This window comes from Schistocerca cancellata, chromosome 1 (genome assembly GCF_023864275.1).
Source record: "Schistocerca cancellata isolate TAMUIC-IGC-003103 chromosome 1, iqSchCanc2.1, whole genome shotgun sequence".
Classification (NCBI taxonomy): domain Eukaryota; kingdom Metazoa; phylum Arthropoda; class Insecta; order Orthoptera; family Acrididae; genus Schistocerca; species Schistocerca cancellata.
In genome coordinates this window covers 1111362646-1111384833 of record NC_064626.1, presented here as the reverse complement: position 1 = coordinate 1111384833, position 22188 = coordinate 1111362646, and the positions used below count along the sequence as shown (strand labels likewise).

The 22188-nt window shown below is 44.0% G+C and overlaps 1 protein-coding gene across 1 annotated transcript in view; it reads left to right on the top strand.

Moving 5' to 3' along the window:
* The window catches only part of LOC126131776 (uncharacterized), a 75862-nt gene that overhangs the window by 10468 nt on the left and 43206 nt on the right, over positions 1–22188 (top strand). The window contains exon 2 of the mRNA XM_049915175.1: positions 17142–17315. Within this exon, the coding sequence (XP_049771132.1) occupies positions 17142–17315 (174 nt within the window). The remainder of the gene's footprint in view (positions 1–17141; positions 17316–22188) is intronic.

Below are 22188 nucleotides of genomic sequence, written 5' to 3'. Positions count from 1 at the left end.
AGGTTAGTTAGGTTTAAGTAGGTCTAAGTTCTAGGGGACTGATGACCTCAGATGTTAAGTCCCATAGTGCTAAGAGCCATTTGAACCATGTTTTTCTTTCGTTTCGTTTACAGCTTGCTCACTGTACAGGTTGAATAACATCAGGGATAGGTTACAACACTGTCTCACTCTCTTCAATTAATTGCTTTCCCTTTTGTGCCCCTCGACTCTAAGGACTATTTTTCTGGTTTCTGTACAAGTTGTAAATAGCCTTTCGCTCCCTGTATTTTACCCTCCTCCTCTATAACGTCAAAAAATGTATTACAGTTGACACTGTCTAAAGCTTTCTCTAATTATACAAAAGCTATAAACGTACGTTTACCTTTCCTTTACCTGTCTTCTAAGGTAAGTCGTATAGTCAGAATTTGTTGAGTGTTCTTACAATTCTCCGAAATCCAAATTGATCTTCACTGATGTCAGCTTCTACCAGTTATTTTTCGTGTTAGCATTTTGCAACCATGACTTATTAAATTGATAGTTCGGTAATATTCACACCGGAAAGCATCTTTCTTTGGAATTTGAGTTACTACATTTTTCTTCAAGTCTGAGGTTATTTCCCCTGTCTCATACTTTTTACACACCAGGTGCAACAGCTCTTTCGTTGCTGGCTCTCCCAAGGATATCAGTTGTCAGTTGTTCTGACGGGATGTCGTTTACTCCAGGGGTCTTGTTTAAGACTTTCAATGGTCTGCCAAATTTCCTTTCTCATACTCGTCTACTTGCTCTTTCACAAAAAAAAAAAAAAAAAAAAAAAAAAAAAGTTCAAAAAAAGTTCAAATGTGTGTGAAATCTAATGGGACTTAACTGCTAAGGTCATCAGTCCCTAAGCTTACACACTACTTAACCTAAATCACCCTACGGACAAACAAACACACACAGCCATGCCCGAGGGAGGACTCGAACCTCCGCCGGGACCAGCCGCACAGTCCCTGACTGCAGCGCCTTAGACCGCTCGGCTTTCTCTTTCCTTTCTATAATATTGCCTTCAAGTCATTTCCTCAGGGTACCCGAAAAATCTGTTTTATATTTCTTGATTTCGATCCGTTAAGAACGCTGTGTTGAGTTCTATCAGCTAAGAAGTTCTAAATCTAATCACAGGCCTGGGCCGATATTCCGCAGGGTCACACTTTGTTTACTGATCATCAGTTTGGAGCTTTATTGATTGTCTTCAGGATATTAAGGAGCATGGAGTCTACTTGGGGGCATGTGTTTAATGACCTCTAGTACTCTTGGATGAAGATAGCAAACTGAGTTTTATAAGATCTTTGCCCACGTAATGCATGTTGGTGCCTAAAGAGAATATTTTCGCTCAAGAAGAATGTGATGACATTTTACAGACCGAAGTTAACACAGTCTGTACTTGACGCTTTATTTTGCATTAACTTTATTTCTGATATTCTGATGGTGCATCATGCCCCAAATGCGTCAATGAAGTTTTTATAACCAGTGGAACCATCTTATTTAGCGACCTGAAGCAGTATTAACGTCGTGTCGAGTTAGTCATATAATGGTCACAAGCCTCCTACACGAGTGTTTGTCGCAAGTTAAAACGATTGTCACTACTGCCGACATATTTGTCGCAAGAAATTCAGCAACAAAATTAATGTTTGAAATAAATAGTAAAAAGTTTAAATAAATTTAATGTTACAACACGCGAGAGTAAAGAGGTTCCATAGTTGCGTAACGGGTAGAACGTCGGCAATACGGGCCTATAATTATGGCTTTTAGAAAACGGGAAGAAGACGTACCAAGCATTCCTCTGCCACTTTTCGACTTATTTTATCAGTGGCGCAACGAGAACTCTTGGACGCCACCCAGGTATAGGTAATGCTCGTTTCATCAAACATTGTGGGGTTTCAGCTTAGATGAAAAATTCTGGAAATTACTGAGAACGACAGACATCTGCAAAACGAGTGTTAGCCTGGTAGTTTAAGTAAATGAATAGCATTTCTTGGAGGCAATTGTCAACACTGTAAATCTTCCTCGGAGTTTTAGTACAATTGCTACATTAACCACACATTGACTTGTCACAGTATGTTTATTGTATTAGATAGACCCTAGTCTGAATTGAGAACCATAAACGCTTACATACTTCTCGACGTTTACCGGCCTTTAAGAGCTTATGCCGAACTCACAGTCTTCCCACAGAAACAGCGTTCTTATGGTTTTTTCCATCGATTCATTTTCATGACTTCATTCACCTTTTTACTCCGAAGCAAGCAAGTTCCCTCGGGCATTCCCAAAATAACAGCTAAGGACCGAAAGTCTTCCAGTTTGACAGCCGTAAGTTCTCCTTATAGAAGTCATCTTGCCTTCAATTTTCGGACGTTGTTATTTGTCGCACCATGTCATACAAACAATTCTTGGTCCCCTATATTCCAAATATCTATATCTGCAACTAGGCTAACGATCTGTGGTGTCCAACGTCTCTGATATGTACAGCACCTCTGGAACTATTATTGCATTATTCACACCTACTGGAGTAAGAATGGGAGTGCGTTAAATGGCCGGCCGGGGTGGCCAAGCGGTTCTAGGCGCTACAGTCTGGAAACGCGTGACCGCTACGGTCGCAGGTTCGAATCCTACCTCGGGCATGGATGTGTGTGATGTCCTTAGGTTAGTTAGGTTTAAGTACACTCCTGGAACTGGAAAAAAGAACACTTTGACACCGGTGTGTCAGACGCACCATACTTGCTCCGGACACTGCGAGAGGGCTGTACAAGCAATGATCACACGCACGGCACAGCGGACACACCAGGAACCGCGGTGTTGGCCGTCGAATGGTGCTAGCTGCGCAGCATTTGTGCACCGCCGCCGTCAGTGTCAACCAGTTTGCCGTGGCATACGGAGCTCCATCGCAGTCTTTAACACTGGTAGCATGCCGCGACAGCGTGGACGTGAACCGTATGTGCAGTTAACGGACTTTGAGCGAGGGCGTATAGTGGGCATGCGGGAGGCCGGGTGGACGTACCGCCGAATTGCTCAACACGTGGGGCGTGAGGTCTCCACAGTACATCGATTTGTCGCCAGTGGTCGGCGGAAGGTGCACGTGCCCGTCGACCTGGGACCGGACCGCAGCGACGCACGGATGCACGCCAAGACCGTAGGATCCTACGCAGTGCCGTAGGGGACCGCACCGCCACTTCCCAGCAAATTAGGGACACTGTTGCTCCTGGGGTATCGGCGAGGACCATTCGCAACCGTCTCCATGAAGCTGGGCTACGGTTCCGCACACCGTTAGGCCGTCTTCCGCTCACGCCCCAACATTGTGCAGCCCGCCTCCAGTGGTGTCGCGACAGGCGTGAATGGAGGGACGAATGGAGACGTGTGTCTTCAGCGATGAGAGTCGCTTCTGCCTTGGTGCCAATGATGGTCGTATGCGTGTTTGGCGCCGTGCAGGTGAGCGCCACAATCAGGACTGCATACGACCGAGGCACACAGGGCCAACACCCGGCATCATGGTGTGGGGAGCGATCTCCTACACTGGCCGTACACCACTGGTGATCGTCGAGGGGACACTGAATAGTGCACGGTACATCCAAACCGTCATCGAACCCATCGTTCTACCATTCCTAGACCGGCAAGGGAACTTGCTGTTCCAACAGGACAATGCACGTCCGCATGTATCCCGTGCCACCCAACGTGCTCTAGAAGGTGTAAGTCAACTACCCTGGCCAGCAAGATCTCCGGATCTGTCCCCCATTGAGCATGTTTGCGACTGGATGAAGCGTCGTCTCACGCGGTCTGCACGTCCAGCACGAACGCTGGTCCAACTGAGGCGCCAGGTGGAAATGGCATGGCAAGCCGTTCCACACGATTACATCCAGCATCTCTACGATCGTCTCCATGGGAGAATAGCAGCCTGCATTGCTGCCAAAGGTGGATATACACTGTACTAGTGCCGACATTGTTCATGCTCTGTTGCCTGTGTCTATGTGCCTGTGGTTCTGTCAGTGTGATCATGTGATATATCTGACCCCAGGAATGTGTCAATAAAGTTTCCCCTTCCTGGGACAATGAATTCACGGTGTTCTTATTTCAATTTCCAGGAGTGTAGTTCTAAGTTCTAGGGGACTGATGGCCATAGAAGTTAAGTCCCATAGTGCTCAGAGCCATTTTGAACCAAGTGGGTTAAATCATATACAGATTAACTCAGAAGTGGGCTCTGGGTTCATTATAAACACGTTGTTTTATCTACAGCTTTATTCAGTTGTTCTTGAACTAGAAAATCTCAAAATTCTTACTTGCAGCAGGAAACATTATGACGATTCTCTCCAATGCAACTGAATTCAGTCTTCCCAGCACTGATTTTCAGATTAACATGCCTTTTATTTCTCTATCTTCATACCGCTTCCGACTATGATAAACCTACGATTTCATCTGAGTGCGGTTCCATAATGATTTCTCACTCAAGATGGCGCTTTCACCGTCTCATTTCTGTTTATTTATCGCAAGACATTCGCATGTACTATGTTATCCACTACCTGGCACTAACACCACCTCGCTGTATACCTGTACAAATGTCTAAGTCATTGTCCGTCTTTCTGCAGAATTTGACATTTTCTCTTGTTCTCACTGTGCATATTCTCACAATGCGCTATTTTTCCTCGGAATCCGATATTCACTCCAGATGTTAGCAAACTCAGCCTAAGGCCATCGTAAAAAAGCCTTACAAAAATAAATGTCGCCAAAATGTGTTTGTTAAAATGTTAGTGCTTCTCTCAAATTTGCCTCACAGCAACTATCTTACTGTAGTTGAATTCTCAATCCAAAACACTGTTCGATAATCTCCTATTATCTGTTAATCCAGTTGCTACAATTTTGCGAACTGTATTAGCGAAAAGACTATATATAATACGATTATAAAATGAACAAACATAGACTGATGGTCATTAATCCAACATCACGAAGGTGAAACTCAAATTGGCGTTAAGTGTACTTCATGCATATGCAAATCTATTCGGGAGGACGACGGTTCAATCCCTCGTCCGGCCATCCTGATTTAGGTTTCCCGTGATTTCCCTAAATCAGCCTAATGCCGGGATGGTTCCTTTGAAAGGGTACGGCCGACTTCCTTCTCCATCCTCGCCTAATCCGATGGGACCGATGACGTCGCTGTTTGGTCCGCTTCCCAAAGCAACCAACCATTTGCAAGCGATTAGAATTTCAGCACCGTTATGCGTCAAATTAGTAAGGAAGAGGGAGAGGAAAATTTTCTAAGTTCGAATGGCATTACTCAATCAGGGGGAAGTATCAATAGCCGCCAGCCGGGAAGCGCAAACATTTTAGCACCATTACTCGGCCAGGAAAACAGTGACCTCGCACCCTAAAGTGAGACTGCGAGAGAGCTCAGCACAAAATCGTGAGGAGAATGCAGAACGACTGCCTTCGTAAAGCTATGCAAGAGACACTATGGAGGACATAACAACGCCTAGCAGGGGTTTGACTAAGCAGTAACGACTCTGTAATAAATTCGTTAAACAGCGGAACCGAAGACCGCTGACGACTCGAGAAGAGCAGAACCGATTCTGTTATTATGAATGATGTCACAGAGTTGAGCCGCCCGTCGACGACGTAAGTATTCCTCCCCCACTAGCCTAGAGCACCCGATCAGTAGGACCGATGGCGTTCATGTCGTGCGCCCTCGATTCTCTGCTTATGGTGTGGTAACATCTTGTATGTGAGATTGTTGTAGTGTTGGTCTTAACACTTGCTGCCTTAGGAGAAGATCAGCGATCCGTAGCCATAGGTAATGAAGACCTGATAGGTAGTCCAGAGGTCTACCAACATCGCTCCGGTCCAGGGTAGAAGCTGCCCTGAAACTCCGCCGTCGTACAAGTCTGGCGGTCTACCGTATCGGCGAGCCAGGTTTAGCATTAAGCACGACGTCACGGGGTCCGACATCGCGATCCGCCTGACAGGACAACTTAGGCAGTAATCTGGGAGTGATTGAGTACTCCCCGAAATGGCGTGTGACTCAAACACACACGTTGTCAGCGCCGTCTCCAAGCAGCGCTGCCGATGGGGCGTGACTACCTCGCTAGCGGGCGCCAACCACCGTAGCAAGTTGTCATCGACTTGCAATCCGAGCTGGTGCAGCTCCCTCGGCAGCTCTGAGTCTGCTGTTGGGTTCAGCGGCTGCCTCTCCGGATTACGCAGCCACCAGCCATCGCAGGAGACACGGCAGACGATTGGTATTCTGAGTAATAAATGTAATAATTTTCAATAATGTTTTGCTGCGTCTAACTGCGTCACACAGATCCTCGGTCTACGTCCTGACAAAACAGTAGGAGTTTTCAGCCCGGTAGTGCGCGACCACTACAGCACAAAGGAGGTAGCAGCAACGTGTTCTACACTCTTTATACGAGGGCTGTTCAGAAAGTAAGCTCCGATTGATCGCGAAATTTGAACCACAGTGAAAATTAGAAATGTTTTATTTTTAACAGTTAGCTACACCATCCAGCTACTTCTCTACGTAGTTGCCGTTCTGACTAAGACATTTGTCGTAGCGTTGTACCAACTTTCCAATACCCTCATCATAAAAGACAGCCGCCAGTGCTTTCCGCCAATCTCTACGCTGGCCTACAGCTCGTTTTCTGTGCCAAAATGTTGTCTTCATAGCCAGCGGTTCATGTGAGCAGAAATGAAACGCAGGGGGAGTCAATTACGGGCTGTATTGTCGGTAGTCAAACATTTCCAATTGAAAACGATGCAGGAGCATCTTCATTGCCCCTTCAGAATGCGGCTGAGAATATTGCCTTGTAGAAGAAACTGCACGACAGTTATGTAATGTTGGCTGTATAGCTTCAGGCGAAATTTCTCACCAGGTCCTCGTACTTGGCGGGAGACACTATTCTCTAGACAACTTTACGCGATCACTATGAGCTCAGAAATGAGAGGAGTGACGTGATGCTATCTAGGGTCATACTAGAGACACTGCCCAACACATCTGTGCAAAGCTTTATCGGATTATCATAGTCGTTTCCATTTCGCGATCAATCGGAGCTTACTTTCTGAACAGCCCTCGTATAAGGAAACCCTTTAGCTGCAGAAATTGCATTTACTGTTGTTTTATGCCTGGTATAAGAAGAACAAACGTCTACCAGCAAGTTCGGAATTCCAAAATTGCAGGGTCGAAGAATTTCGAGAATATGGTTCATCCTTCAGCGATTTTTCTGATCGCGTTGGTCATCATACCTCTTGAATTAAGAAACGGGGTTGTTTGGAGCAAGATAAGTACCGAACGGACAGTGTGACGACGTCAGAAGCACCATGGACTGTCACACCGTGACTACACTCTGTGAGGCAACGGGCGAGTTGTGGCGCCCTGGAAATATTCTAAATTCAGAGTTGGCGTAGCCGCGCTGGGGCCTTCTTTCAGTGACTTCATTCTTCTGTAAATATAGTGCATTGTTCTGGACTTAAGTTGGATGGGTCTCACCCACTCACCAACTCACTTTAAACTAGAGGAAACCTCTGTTTCGTCGTGTGGTGTTTGTGCGTTAGCTACGCTGTTCAAAGTACATTCGTAATATACCTTTAAAACCTTTTGTTTTTATTCCTCAGGCGATGGGTTGGGATATTAATTTAATGTAGTACTCAATTTGTATTTTTGAAGAAACGAACGCCGATTCCCATTTAAGAAACGTATCATAAGCCGGGCGCTTTCGCTGAGTTACCATAGCTGCGCAAAGTATAAAGAAAAAGATCTAAAGCAAATAATTTTGTGTTAACCGTTTATTATGGGTGCTTATTTGTTGTTCATATGTGCCAAAGTAAATATGTGTCGGACCACATAAACAAACGGTCAAATGTTTGCTGACTTATAAATTCGTTTTATGTGAACAGGACACCCTGCTGCTCTAGCGGGAAAAGGAAGGAGCACAAAAAAAGACGATTATGTTCCAGTTCGAAATTCTCTGACAGAAAAGAGGGAAACCAGCAGCCATCATCCTCATTCCAAGTTTCTTAACAAAAATTTTAGCATGCGAATATATTCCCGCTTTTTTGTGCTCAAAGAGAGGAGAAGTGAGACAGTAACTGTGAATGAGAGAGGAGAGATTGCCAGTGGGAGCAAAAGAGAGAGGAGACAGTGATTGTGGAGAGAGAAAGTGGCGGTGGAAGAGAAAGTGGCAGTGGAAGAGAAAGAGAGATAGATGAAGGCAATAGCGGTGGAGCCGAAGAAAGAGGAGTTACCGATTGCCAGTTCTCCTCCATCGCTCTACACCCACGTGTTAAAAAATTTGCTCAATTTCTCTCATCCCCTATACCCATGCGTTAAGGATTCCCGCTCTAGTAGTCTAAATCTGAGCAAAGGCTCTCCAATCACGTTTCTGTAGAGGAGACAATGATGGTTGAAGCAAAATACAGCAGACTGTAATCAAGAACGAAAGAGTGCTAATGGAAAAGAAAAAGAATGGGACAAAGACAACGACAGCGGAACAGAAAGGCAGTGAAAGTGGAAGAGAAAGAGACAGTGGTACGGACGAGAGAGAGAGAGAAAGGGATGAAAGAATTGATAATCGAAGAGACACAGAAGAATGGCCCAAAGGGAGAAAAGGGAATCAGTGGGACAGACACTTAAATAGATAGTGGCAGTGAGAGGGAGGCGATATCCTACAAATCATGGATAGAGAGCAACAGGCGTTTTTCCATATTTCTAGATTTCTGGAAAGCCGTTGACACGATGCCCCACTGCAGACTGCTGACGAAGGCCCGAGCATACGCTTTAGGTTCCTAAATATGTAAGAGGCTCGAAGACTTTTTATGTAATAGAATCCCGTTTGTTGTCCTCGATGACGAATGTTCGTCGGAGACATAGGTTTCGTCATGAGTGTCGCAGGGAAGTGCGGTAGCACAGCTTCTATTCTCTATATACGTAACTGGTCCCACGAACAGAGTAAGCAGCAATTTACAGTTGTTTACTGATGATGCTGTGGTACAAGGGATTTTTTTAATGTGATACGGTACAATACAGCATCACCGGTGTTTCGCGGTCTAACTGTGTTGATGCGGCAGTAAATTTAACCACAGGGCAGTGACAGTGCGTCACTGCAATACACTTTGGAGGTGTATACATTAATAATTGGTGGAGACTTCAATGTACCCTCGATTTGTTGGCGAAAATACATGTTCAAACCCAGTGGGAGACAGAAAACATCTTCCGAAATTGTACTGCTTGCTTTCTCTGAGAATTACTTTGAACAATTAGTTCATGAGCCCAGACGAATTGTAAATGGTTGCGAAAATACACTTGACCTCTTAGCCACAAATAATCCTGATCTAATAGAGAGCGTCATGACGGATACAGGGATTAGTGAACGCAAGGTCATTGTAGCGAGGCTCAAAACCATATCAACCAAAACCACTAAAAATAAACGCAAATTATATCTATTTAAAACAGCAGATAAAAATTCGCTTGATGCCTTCCTAAGAGAGATTATCCATTCCTTCCAAGCTAATTATGTAAGTGTAGACCAGATATGGCGCAAATTCAAAGATACAGTATCGACAGCAATACATAGATTCATACCGCATAACATAATAAGAGACGGGACTGATCCACCATGGTACACATAACACGTCAGAACACCGTTGCAGAAGCAACGAAAAAAGCATGCCAAAATCAGAGGAAAGCAATATCCGCATGACTGGCTAAGTTTCACGGAAGCTCGAAATTTAGTGCGGACGTCAATGCGAGATGCTTTTAATAGTTTTCACTATGAAACATTGTCTCAAAAGATGGTAGAAAACCCAAAGAGATTCTGTTCGTATACCAGTGGCAAAAAAAGGGCAATACCGTCACTGCGCGATAGCGATGGAAATGTTACCGATGATGGTGCTACTAAAGCGGAGTTACTAAATACAGTTTTCCGTAATTCCTTCGTGAACGAAGACGAAGTAAATATTCCAGAATTCGAAACCATAACAGCTGTTAGCATGAGTGACATAAAAGTAGATACCTCAGGTGCTGCGAAACAACTCAAGCCGGCCGTTGTGGCCGAGCGGTTCTAGGCACTTCAGTCCGGAACCGAGCGACGGCTACGGTCTCAGGTTCGAATCCTGCCTCGGACATGGATGTATGTGTTGTTCTTCGGTTAGTAGGTTTTAAGTAGTTCTACGTTCTAGGGGACTGATGACCTCAGATGTTAAGTCCCATAGTGCTCGGAGCCATTTGAACCATTTAAAACAACTCAAGTCACTTAAGAAAGGCAAGTCTTCCGGTCCAGATGGTATACAAATCAGGTTTCTTTCAAAGTATGCGGACACAACAGCGCCTTTCTTAGCAATCATACACAACCGCTCACTTGACGAAAGGTCTGTTCCTAAGGACTGGAAATTAGCACAGGTCGCACCAATATTCAAGAAAGGAAATAGGAGTAACCCATTGAGTTACAGACACATATCACTGGCCTCAATTTGCAGTAGAAGTCTGGAGCATATACTGTACTCGAACTTTATTAATCACCTTGAAGAAAATGACTTATTGATACATAACCAACACGGATTCAGAAAATAGCGTTCTTGTGCAACACAGCTAACTCTTTATTCCCATGAAGTAATGAGTGCTGTCGACAAGGGATCCCAGATCGATTCCATATTCCTAGATTTCCAGAAGACTTTTGATACCGTTCCTCACAAGCGACTATTAATCAAACTGAGTGCATATGGAGTATAGTCTCAGTTGTGTGACTGGATTCGTGATTTCCTCTCAGAGAGGTCACAGTTCGTAGTGATAGACGATAAATCATCGAATAGAACAGAAGTGATATCTGGCGTTCCGCAAGGTAGTGTCATAGGCCGTCTGCTGTTCCTGATTTACATAAATGATCGAGTTGATAATGTGAGCAGCCCCGTTAGATTGTTTGCAGATGACGCTGTAATTAACCGTCTAGTAAAATCATCAGACGATCAATTCAAATTACAAAATTATCTAGAGAGAATTTCTTTATGGTTCGAAAAGTGGCAATTGGCACTAGGGAAAGAAAAGTTCGAGGTCTTCCACATGGGTACTAAAAGAAATCCGATAAATTTTGGGTATACGATGAATCGCACAAATCTAAGGGCTGTCAATTCGAATAAATACCAAGGAATTACAATTACAAGCAACTGAAATTGAAATGACCACATAGATAATACTGTGGGGAAGGCGAAACAAAGAATGCGCTTTGTTGGCAGAACACTTACAAGGGAATGGTCAGACTTGTCATGCCGAAACATGTATTGATTTTTTTAGCACTGTTATTTAACTGTGCAAAAGGTCCGTTAGCAAAATTGTAGCTGCTGACATGAACTGGAAGTCCATAAAAAAGAATCACGAACATGGCTGTGTATCCTGCTTGGCGCTTGCAGTGACGGCTGGCCACCCCTGGAAATGGCGAGTCGCGAGCGTTGTGCGCATGGTCGGGAAGAGCGGCCGTCTTATCGCGGCGTTCACTAAAGAGGAATATCGCTGCACGGTTTTGGTGGAAAGGGGAAACGAATGTTCGTTTCTGTGGCATGCACGTCCTTTTAATTTCTGGTACGTATTTCGAAACGTACCGTCCTGAAACTGGTTATAGATATGAAAGATGTTCTGTACATGTTCATCTGTACTCCGCAAGCCACTTTACGGTGAACATTCAATCTCCCCTCACAGGTGATGGCGAATCCTGTAAATGTTTTGCTGCTTGCCATGGAGATATACCACAGACGCCAAATGAAGCAATCAACAGAAAACACGCGTGAAGACTATGTGTTGTGCGACATGGTTGTTAAAGTTCTAGACGAGCATGTAAATGGCGCAGACATGTGGCTAGAAACAACTGGAACACTCGATGTTGCAGACTGTGACTCTACAGACGGCGAAGACACCGACGAAAGTTGCACTCATGAAGACTCTTCGAGTGATAGTGCCACGTACCATCATCAATTATCTCCGAAAGTAACATCAGCAACTACAATTACCTTATCAGACAAAGAAAAAGCGGTGACGTATTGGTTGAACGAAAGTGGTAAGAAACGCCTACTTGTCAGTACTGTTCAAAATAAGTATCGCTTTGTCCGTTCTGAACGTGAATTGTATAGATGGAAAAAGCAAGTCGCTCGACGACGTAATAGTCGACTGGAAATTGCGACGGAGATAAATGCGCGACTTTTTGAGTTATTTACCGATGCCAGACAACAGTCATTTGGTGTGAGCAATACAACTTTGAGTGATTGGGCGTTAGAGATTGCCAACGCGATAGGCGCTAAAGAATTTACAGCTTCTCAAAGTTGGATTAGTCGCTTCAAAAGATCGCATGAAATTGTGGCAAGAAAAATAACAAAATTTGTATCGAGAAACAGGTCGGAAAATGAAGTGACACAAATCGAAATGATAGGAGCTTTTCTTACGAAAGTAAAAAAATAAGATCGGTAGTTTTAGTGAATCGTACGTGTACAATGCAGATCAATCAGGTTTTCAAAAAGAAATGCGTGCGAAAAGAACATTGTCATTCAAAGGGGAAAAACATATTGAGGCGATTTCGCAGTCCACGACTGCACTCACCCATTGATACACTATAATGCCCATAATTAGTCTGTATGGTTCATTGCTGCCTAAAATATATGTGTGTCTTCAAGAAACAACTGGACGTTTTGGACCACGTGTCAAAAGAACAATGTTCTACGCAAACAGTCTTGTAGTAGACGCATAGAAGTCTGGAAAAATTGGAAACGAAAACGTTACACTTTTCATGCATCATGCTTTTCTTCCGTTCTGCGGGAACAAATCTCTTCTCCTTCTAGATTCGTGGTCAGGTCATAAAAGGTCTGATTCATTAAAAGCTGTATTTCGAGCCCACCCTGACAAAGAAGTAGAGATGCTTCAGATTCTACCCGGCACGACCAACGTAATTCAACCTTTAGGCAGAGAATTTTTCCGCCAGTGGAAGGCATTTTGCAGAAAACTAACAGAGAAAATTATTGTGTGCTGATCACTGCAATTTCCTGTCTATCACCGTGACAATATTCTCAAGCTGCAATCAGTAGTACATTACCAATTTTCCTCTCTACGATTTCAGAATTTGATTAAATATGCGTGGCACTCATCGAAATATGCTGATATTAGGCCTGATTCATTCGTAACACCAGTCCAGTTTTGTCTACGGACATCTAACAACGTCTGTGATTCGCAGAGCTGTCGTATGTCGTCTTTGCTTGTATGTTCTTGGTGCACAAAAAACCTATGTTTTGAACATTGTATCAATGTTTCGCATTTTTGCGGTAATTACAAGAAATAAAATTTGGACGTGTTCTAAATCGTATATTTATTTGTGTCTATTTCATAGCTATTTGGATAGAATGTCGTAGATAACATATCAGTCATATTTGTCAACGAATGTTTAATTATCATACGATCGCTTTCACTGGGGGAATCAGCTCTCTCACTGCTGTGGCGAGAGAGCGGCGCGTAGCTAACGCCACCTTGTCCCTAGATGGCGTTGGTATAACGCAGCGAGAGAGGTCAGGGTTGTACAAGAGGCAATTATAAGCGCGGAAACCATGCGACAATAATGTCTTACTTCATAAAATTGTTTACAGACTTCCAGGTCATGTCAGCAGCTACAATTCTGCATACAGACTTCTTGCAATGTTAACTCACAGTGGTAAAAAAAGCAACACAGGTTTCGACATGACAAGTCTGACCATTCCCTTGTTAGAAGACGCGACAAACCCACTAAAGAGACAGCCCACATTACACTTGTCCATCCTCTGCTGGAATATTTCTGCGCGGTATGGGATTCTTACCAGGTAGGATTGACGGAGGACATTGAAAAAGTGCAAAGAAGGGCAGCTCGTTTCGTATTATCGCGCAATAGGGGTAAGAGTGTCACTGTTATTATACGAGAGCTGGGGTGGCAGTCACTGAAACAAAGGCGGTTTTCTTTGCTGCGATATCTGTTTACGAAATTTCGATCAGCAGCTTTCTCTTCCGAAAGCGAAAATATTTTGCTGACACCCTCCTACGTAAGGAGAAATGATCATCATAATAAAATGAAAGAAATGTCAGTTCGAACGGAAAGATTTAGGTGTTCCTTTTTCCCACGCGCCATTCAAGAGTGGAATGGTAGAGAAGTAGTGTGAAAATGGTTCAATGAACCCACTGCCAGGCACTTAAGTGTGAATTACAGAGTAACCATGTAGATGTAGATGTGGCGGTGGGACTCGGAGTCCCGTACCACCACCCAACGGTGACAGGGTATACGGGAGTGCTGTAGAAGTATATGACTTAGACCAAATCACTAGTTGGTAAAACAAATGACAGCCTGCTCTAAATGTATAAAAATGTAAATTAATGAGTAGGAAAAACAATCCTGTAACGTTCGAACTCACCATAACTATGATGCTGCATGACAGTCACAGCAATTATACACTGGTGTCCATAATTAAAGCAAAAAACTGCTATTTCTCCGTCCAGTGTCTAACTGACGATCTAATCATACAAACCGTCAACAGACGTCGTTACGATCGTGTTCTGCACCGAAGATAGCATTCCGATCAACGAACAACTACGCCTGCAATGATGTCAGGGCACCTATCAGGCGGGGTAGTATTTGCAGGGTAGTCCCACAGCCACAACCATTGTACACACAGTTACAGACGGTGCATTGCAGACGGTGCAGTATGGCTCAGATCAGACGCCTACAGACTCTGCTGTGGAGGGCCACAGGAAGAATGGTAGCAGGAGAGTCGCAAACTGATGTGGTCCAATGGGTCAATGTGAATGGTTTTGGTTCTAGGCGCTTCAGTCCGGAACCGCGCTGCTTCTACGGTCGCAGGTTCGAATCCTGCCTCGGACATGGCTGTGTGTGATGTCCTTAGCTTAGTTAGGTTCAAGTAGTTCTATGTCTAGCGGACGGATGACCTCAGATGTTGAGTCCCACAGTGCTCAGAGCCATTTGAACCATTTTGAATCGTTTTGTTGTTTCTCGGATGAGATGACAGTTTACAGAAACCGAAACTATATCCCGGAGACCTGGACAGGTACGACCACGTGTGACATCAGAAAGAGTGGACCATTATTTGGCCGTAAGGGCCCCAAGGTACCGTCTTACTACTGCACTTCAACTGGCATCTGACCTCGCGGCATCCCCTGGACGTGTTGTATCGAGGCAAACGGTGTACGGAAGGCTTAAGAAGAGTGGCCTTTATTGTTAAGGACCTGCTGTTTGTTTGCCTCTGGCGTGTCTTCACAGGAGGGTAAGGCTAGAGCGGAGCCGTCAACCTACCACCCGGACAGTGGACCAGTGTTCTTTTCACAGATACGTCCCGATTTTGTCTGCAGAATGATTTTCGGCGGATTCGCACCTGGCGGGCACGTGGAACACGATATCTGGACCCAAACATTGTGGAAAGAGACCGATATCGAGGAGGATCCCTAACGGTGTGCGCAAGGATTGTGTTGACCACTCGAACGTCTCTTCATGAAACTGTATGGGTGAATCAGCAAGACTTAACCGCTGCCAGGTACCGTGTGGATATCTTGGGATCTCATGCGCGGTTGTTGCGAGATGCTGAGGGCCCATACTTCGTATTGGTGGACGATAATGCTCGACCTTATATAGCACGGATGGTTGATGTTTTCTTGGAAACGGAAGATATTGCACGCATGGTGTGGCCTGTTCCCTTTTCCGAATTGAATCCCACAGAGCCTGTCTGGGATAATGGCTTGCATCATGTCAGGAACCACCAACCACTCTACAAGACTACGAGCAGCTCTGCAGGAAGAGTGGGCGTTAATGCCTCAACACGAGATTGATGACATCATTCACAGCATGTCCCGTCGTTGTTAGGCTGTATTGGTGTCGCAGGTGGTCACGCCCAATACTGAGCGCATTAACCAGTTGTCGCATTGCGTGTGTGCAAATATGTTAAGTTGGAAAAAAACTAAGAACTACTGTTACGCATGTTGCAATTTTTTACCTTCTGTATTCTCTACATTGTTTCTACTTTGCTATCACCTATTTATACTGTTTTGGGGCAAAATAAACGCAACCTTGCACAATTTTCTTTTGTTGCTTTAATTTTGGACACCAGTGTACATGTAGACGTAACGTAGCAAAGCGATATGAAATCGAATGAGCACGTCAGTTTGGTAGAAGGAAAGGTGAATACTCGACTTCGTTTCATTAAGAGAATTTTTAGAAAGTGTGGTTCATCTGCAAAGTAGGCGGCGTATAGAAAACTAATGTAACACATTCTCGAATACTGTTTGAGTGTTTGGGATTCCCATCAGGTCGGATTAAAGGAAGACATCGAAGCAATTCAGAGACGTGCTGCTATATGCGTTATTGGTTGGTTCGATCAGCGCGGTAGTATTATGGAGATGCTTCGTGAACTCAAATGTGAATCCCTGGAAGAAAGACGACCCTATTTTCGCGAGGCACTGTTGCGGAAATTTAGGGGACCGGCATTTGAGGCCGACTGCAAAAAGATTCTATTGCCGCCAACGTGCATTTCACGTGACGGCCAAGAAGATAAAATGCGAGAAATTACGCCTCGCACGGATGCTTTTATTTAGTCATCTTTCCATCGGTCTGTTTGCAAGTGGAACGGAAAAGGAAATGATTAGAAGCAGTACGTGGCTCCCATCGCAATGTAGTCTACGTAGCATGCGGAGTATTTATGTAGATTTAGATGTAGGTACTTATGAAGACTTAACAACAAAGGGAGACTGGGTAAAAGGATTCTGTGTCAAAAGAGCGCGACTACTGTCGCATGCCAAAATTTTTGTCGTGGAAGGTGGAATTAGGAATGAGGCAGCTGTTTCTTCGCTTTTCTGGAAGTCTTTTAAAGAGGAGCGTAATCGCCTTTTTTTATGCTCCGACAGGAGCATTTCATTGTCCATTACCGTCTGTGTATTTGCCTTTCTATCGATTCTGGTAACAAAACTTTATTGTTAACAAGTTTGATTTTTGACCGGTCACACTTTTAGGTGTTTGCTACCTCCAGTCAACAGGTGGACGGTACGGAGCAGTAACAGACAATATCATTTCTCAACGAGAGGAGTGTGAAGGCTCTGCGGAGACGGCAAGCCAGTCAGCAAGCGTTACAGAAGCGGCTGTTTTCCTTTGTTACAGGTGTGATCGTGATGGCAGACGCACAGTCCCCTGCGACGACACACTGCCTTCCCTGCTCCAAGATCCGGCTGCCCGTGTGCGGCGTCGACGAGGAAGGAGAGATCTGGACGTTCCCCAACAGCTGCACCATGCTCTGGTGCAACTGCATGCTGCGTGCCGCCGATTCCGACAGAAGTACGTACTTGCGAAAGGCAAAAGCCCCCGTCGCTGTTGGTAAAGCGCACCGAGGACTTTTGCGCAACGTGACTTCAGGCTTCGTGTACGCGGTCGTAACTATCTCTAGCTAGGAGATAAGACAGGTTTGACAAGACATTTATCACTCACAACTGGTTATTTCGCGTCGAAGTATGTCACGTTACCTTTGTGTCCTGCTTGTGTTGAGGATGCAGTCGATGCTAATGGGTTGCCTTTGCTTAAGTTCTCTATGATTATAACTGCAAGTTTAAAGCAGAATCTCTACCAACAAGGTACTCCTCGTCAGAGGTTTGGCCTCGCAAAAACTGTGGGAAATCCATGAATTCCAATAATGGTGAACGTACCCTTTGAAACTAGCGAACCATTACCTGAAAGAAATGACATCCTTATAAAATCGAGGAAGCATACGAGGAACTATCGAGATATTTGCTGTAAGGGGAGGTTTACTACCTCTGGCCCGAAAAAAGCATGTTCTTGGAGAATTTTTTCCCGGGGATATGTCATAGATATCAATGTCAAATTTGGTCAAAATGTTTATTGATATTTTCTCTACAAACTGGAATTTTTTCTATCGGAAATGTCGAAGAGCAAAGGCGGAAGTGCCGTCGGAAGGAAACAAAATTTCGATGTAGACCTCCGCGCGCGGTATGTCACAGGTCAGCCGGCTCGTCTGAAATCAAAATTGAGTTGACGTAAGCGAAGTATATAAGATTCTTTAAGAGTTGTACCTCTCTTAAGTTATTTGGACCATAGGAAACAAAATGGCGGTCACTTGAAAATAATAGGGTTTTTTCATCGATTTTTCGACTTCATCCGCCAAGTAATATTTATAGTAGATGGATCGGAAGACAAGTGGTACAACTCCTAGACAATTTAGTTAGCTTCGTCGGAAACATTAAGTATATTTGAAGTTAGCATACAACGCGATAAAAGAAAAAGTCATTTCGGGAAAAACGCACTTGAAGTTTTGATAACATATAAATGCAATACTATGCAACGTACTTTCAATCTGCTATCCCGGGACCATAAACTAGTCCTTCCTCTTCCTCATATAGGGCGTTCTGCCCGATCTGGGCCATCCTGTGCTGCTCCAGAGCCTCTCGTATGGCCGGTGACAAGCAGTTTTCGGCCGCTTGAATCCGGTGGTCGTCCGAATGCTTGGCGAACTGCGTCGAATAGAGTCCCGGGGTGACGTCCATCGTTGTCATGGTCTTCAGAATTGCTGAATACCATTCGTTTAAGCTGGTCACTGCCAGGAAAGTCGCAATCTCCACAGTCTTCGCACCAGGATGCAAATGCTTGGAGGCTAACTTCCAAACACACGCGTTCAAACTTTCATTTGAATTTTGTGTGTTCCCTCCCAAGCACCGGTACAATAACTCGTCTTCCGAAATAAAAGAAATTGGTGCGTGAAAAAGGCCGATTTCAGGCAGGTACATTTCTTGGTTCACCCGCGAATAACAAACATTTCCGGTCCGTATTCGAAAAACCGTTTCAGGGGCGAATTCTAAACACTTTTCTGGATCCAGAAATGCAATTTTTAAAAAATCGATTTTTTGAACCAAAAGATAGTAAACATCCCCTTAAGTGGTTCAGGGAAACCTTGGGAGGAACACTGGGGTTTGAAGTCCCGTCGACGAGATCAGTAGAGTCGGAGCGCGGTCTCTGATTGTCGGAGGGGGCGGGGGGTGGGATATAGAAGAATATCGAACGCACCATTTCAAATAGGCTGTCCCTGCATTCACTTTAAGCGATTTAAACAGATCATCGAAAACTCAGAATGCGGGTCCGGTGGTTTATAAACGTGGCACCTCGCTCGGTGAAAACCGTGGAAAACCTAAATCATAGTTAATGGGACTGAGAATTCATCGGGCGTTTCCCTGAATGCGGGTTTGCTTCTTAACACTGAGCCATTTCCAACACTGACTCTGAGCGACAGTCGCTTGGGACGTGTAATCTCTTCTCGCATGAGTCACAGACTTACTAAAAATAACTAGGCTCACTGGCGCTAGTGTAGCTCTCCCATACTGAAGCCGATATTTGCAGCGCAATGCTGTGTTTGCACTGTTAAATGATGTCAAGTATATGATAAAACGTTGCCTGCACAATACCTTCAAAAGTGAAAATATTGTTCATAACGACTCTGTATCCCTATTATTAGAAAAAAATGTGGGAATGAAGTGGCTAGTTCAAGGTATAGTGGCGATTACAATTATTTAGTTGAAAGCTAGCTGAATGAAAAGTTCGACAAATTGTGAAAAGTAAGAAAGAGAAAATTATACCATGTTGTTGTTGTTGTGGTCTTCAGTCCTGAAACTGGTTTGATGCAGCTCTCCATGCTACTCTATCCTGTGCAAGCTTCTTCATCTCCCAGTATCTACTGCAACCTACATCCTTCTGAATCTGCTTAGTGTATTCATCTCTTGGTCTCCCTCTACGATTTTTACCCTCCACACTGCCCTCCAATGCTAAATTTGTGATCCCTTGATGCCTCAAAACATGTCCTACCAAACGATCCCTTCTTCTAGTCAAGTTGTGCCACAAACTCCTCTTCTCCCCAATCCTATTCAATACCTCCTCATTAGTTACGTGATCTACCCACCTTATCTTCAGCATTCTTCTGTAGCACCCCATTTCGAAAGCTTCTATTCTCTTCTTGTCCAAACTATTTATCGTCCATGTTTCACTTCCATACATAGCTACACTCCATACAAATACTTTCAGAAACGACTTGCTGACACTTAAATCTATACTCGATGTTAACAAATTTCTCTTCTTCAGAAACGCTTTCCTTGCCATTGCCAGTCTACATTTTATATCCTCTCTACTTCGACCATCATCGGTTATTTTACTCCCTAAATAGCAAAACTCCTTTACTACTTTAAATGTCTCATTTCCTAATCTAATTCCCTCAGCATCACCCGACTTAATTCGACTACATTCCATTATCCTCGTTTTGCTTTTGTTGATGATCATCTTATATCCTCCTTTCAAGACACTGTCCATTCCGTTCAACTGCTCTTCCAAGTCCTTTGCTGTCTCTGACAGAATTACAATGTCATCGGCGAACCTCAAAGTTTTTACTTCTTCTCCATGAATTTTAATACCTACTCCGAATTTTTCTTTTGTTTCCTTCACTGCTTGCTCAATATACAGATTGAATAACATCGGGGAGATGCTACAACCCTGTCTTACTCCTTTCCCAACCACTGCTTCCCTTTCATGCCCCTCGACTCTTATAACTGCCATCTGGTTTCTGTACAAACTGTAAATAGCCTTTCGCTCCCTGTATTTTACCCCTGCCACCTTCAGAATTTGAGAGAGAGTATTCCAGTTAACATTGTCAAAAGCTTTCTCTAAGTCTACAAATGCTAGAAACGTAGGTTTGCCTTTTCTTAATCTTTCTTCTAAGATAAGTCGTAAGGTCAGTATTGCCTCACGTGTTCCAACATTTCTACGGAATCCAAACTGATCTTCCCCGAGGTCGGCTTCTACCAGTTTTTTCCATTCGTCTGTAAAGAATTCGCGTTAGTATTTTGCAGCTGTGACTTATTAAACTGATTGTTCGGTAATTTTCACATCTGTCAACACACGCTTTCCTTGGGATTGGAATTATTATATTCTTCTTGAAGTCTGAGGGTATTTTGCCTGTTTCATACATCTTGCTCACCAGATGGTAGAGTTTTGTCAGGACTGGCTCTCCCAAGGCCGTCAGTAGTTCCAATGGAATTTTGTCTACTCCGGGGGCCTTGTATCGACTCAGGTCTTTCAGTGCTCTGTCAAACTCTTCACGCAGTATCGTATCTCCCATTTCATCTTCATCTACATCCTCTTCCATTTCCATAATATTGTCCTCAAGTACATCGCCCTTGTATAGACCCTCTATATACTCCTTCCACCTTTCTGCCTTCCCTTCTTTGCTTAGAACTGGGTTGCCATCTGAGCTCTTGATATTCATACAAGTGGTTCTCTTCTCTCCAAAGGTCTCTTTAATTTTCCTGTAGGCAGTATCTATCTTACCCCTAGTGAGACAAGCCTCTACATCCTTACATTTGTCCTCTAGCCATCCCTGCTTAGCCATTTTGCACTTCCTGTCGATATCATTTTTGAGACGTTTGTATTCCTTTTTGCCTGCTTCATTTACTGCATTTTTATATTTTATCCTTCCATACAAAAATAAATTAAAGACCGAAAAATAATCGCAAAACGTTCAAATGGCTCTGAGCACTATGGGACTTCTAAGGTCATCAGTCCCCTAGAACTTGGAACTACTTAAACCTAACTAACCTAAGGACATCACACACATCCATGCCCGAGGCAGGATTCGAACCTCCGGCCGTAGCGATCGCGCTGCTCCAGACTGTAGCGCCTAGAACCGCTCACGGGCGTGATTGTCTGCTTACTTCGTGCGATGTCTGAGAATTATTCTGCTGCATTCACTTGCACCCGTGATGTAGTGGTAGCGTCGCTGATTAGTAGTGAAAAGGTCACTCTGGCCGGCTATAGCAAAAGGCAAACGCAGTGTGTGTGCCAGGAAATATTAAATAAGAATCAAAAGTGAATAACTTATTGAATGAAAAATTAATCTCACTATCTGCTACTTCATAAGTTTCATGCAATTATAGCCAATCTAAAACTTGAAGCATTTTCGCTCATACTTGTAAGAAACGAACCCTACGATCCTGAATAGATGACATTTAACGGAGAGATGATACAGAAAACTGGGGATCTACAATCATTTAAGACAGTCTTCATTACTCGGTAGGAATTGTGATATAACCGTTTTACACCGTAGGAAATACTGAAACTATCCACAAGTTCTTTTTAAATGATTTTATTGTGCCATTAGTAG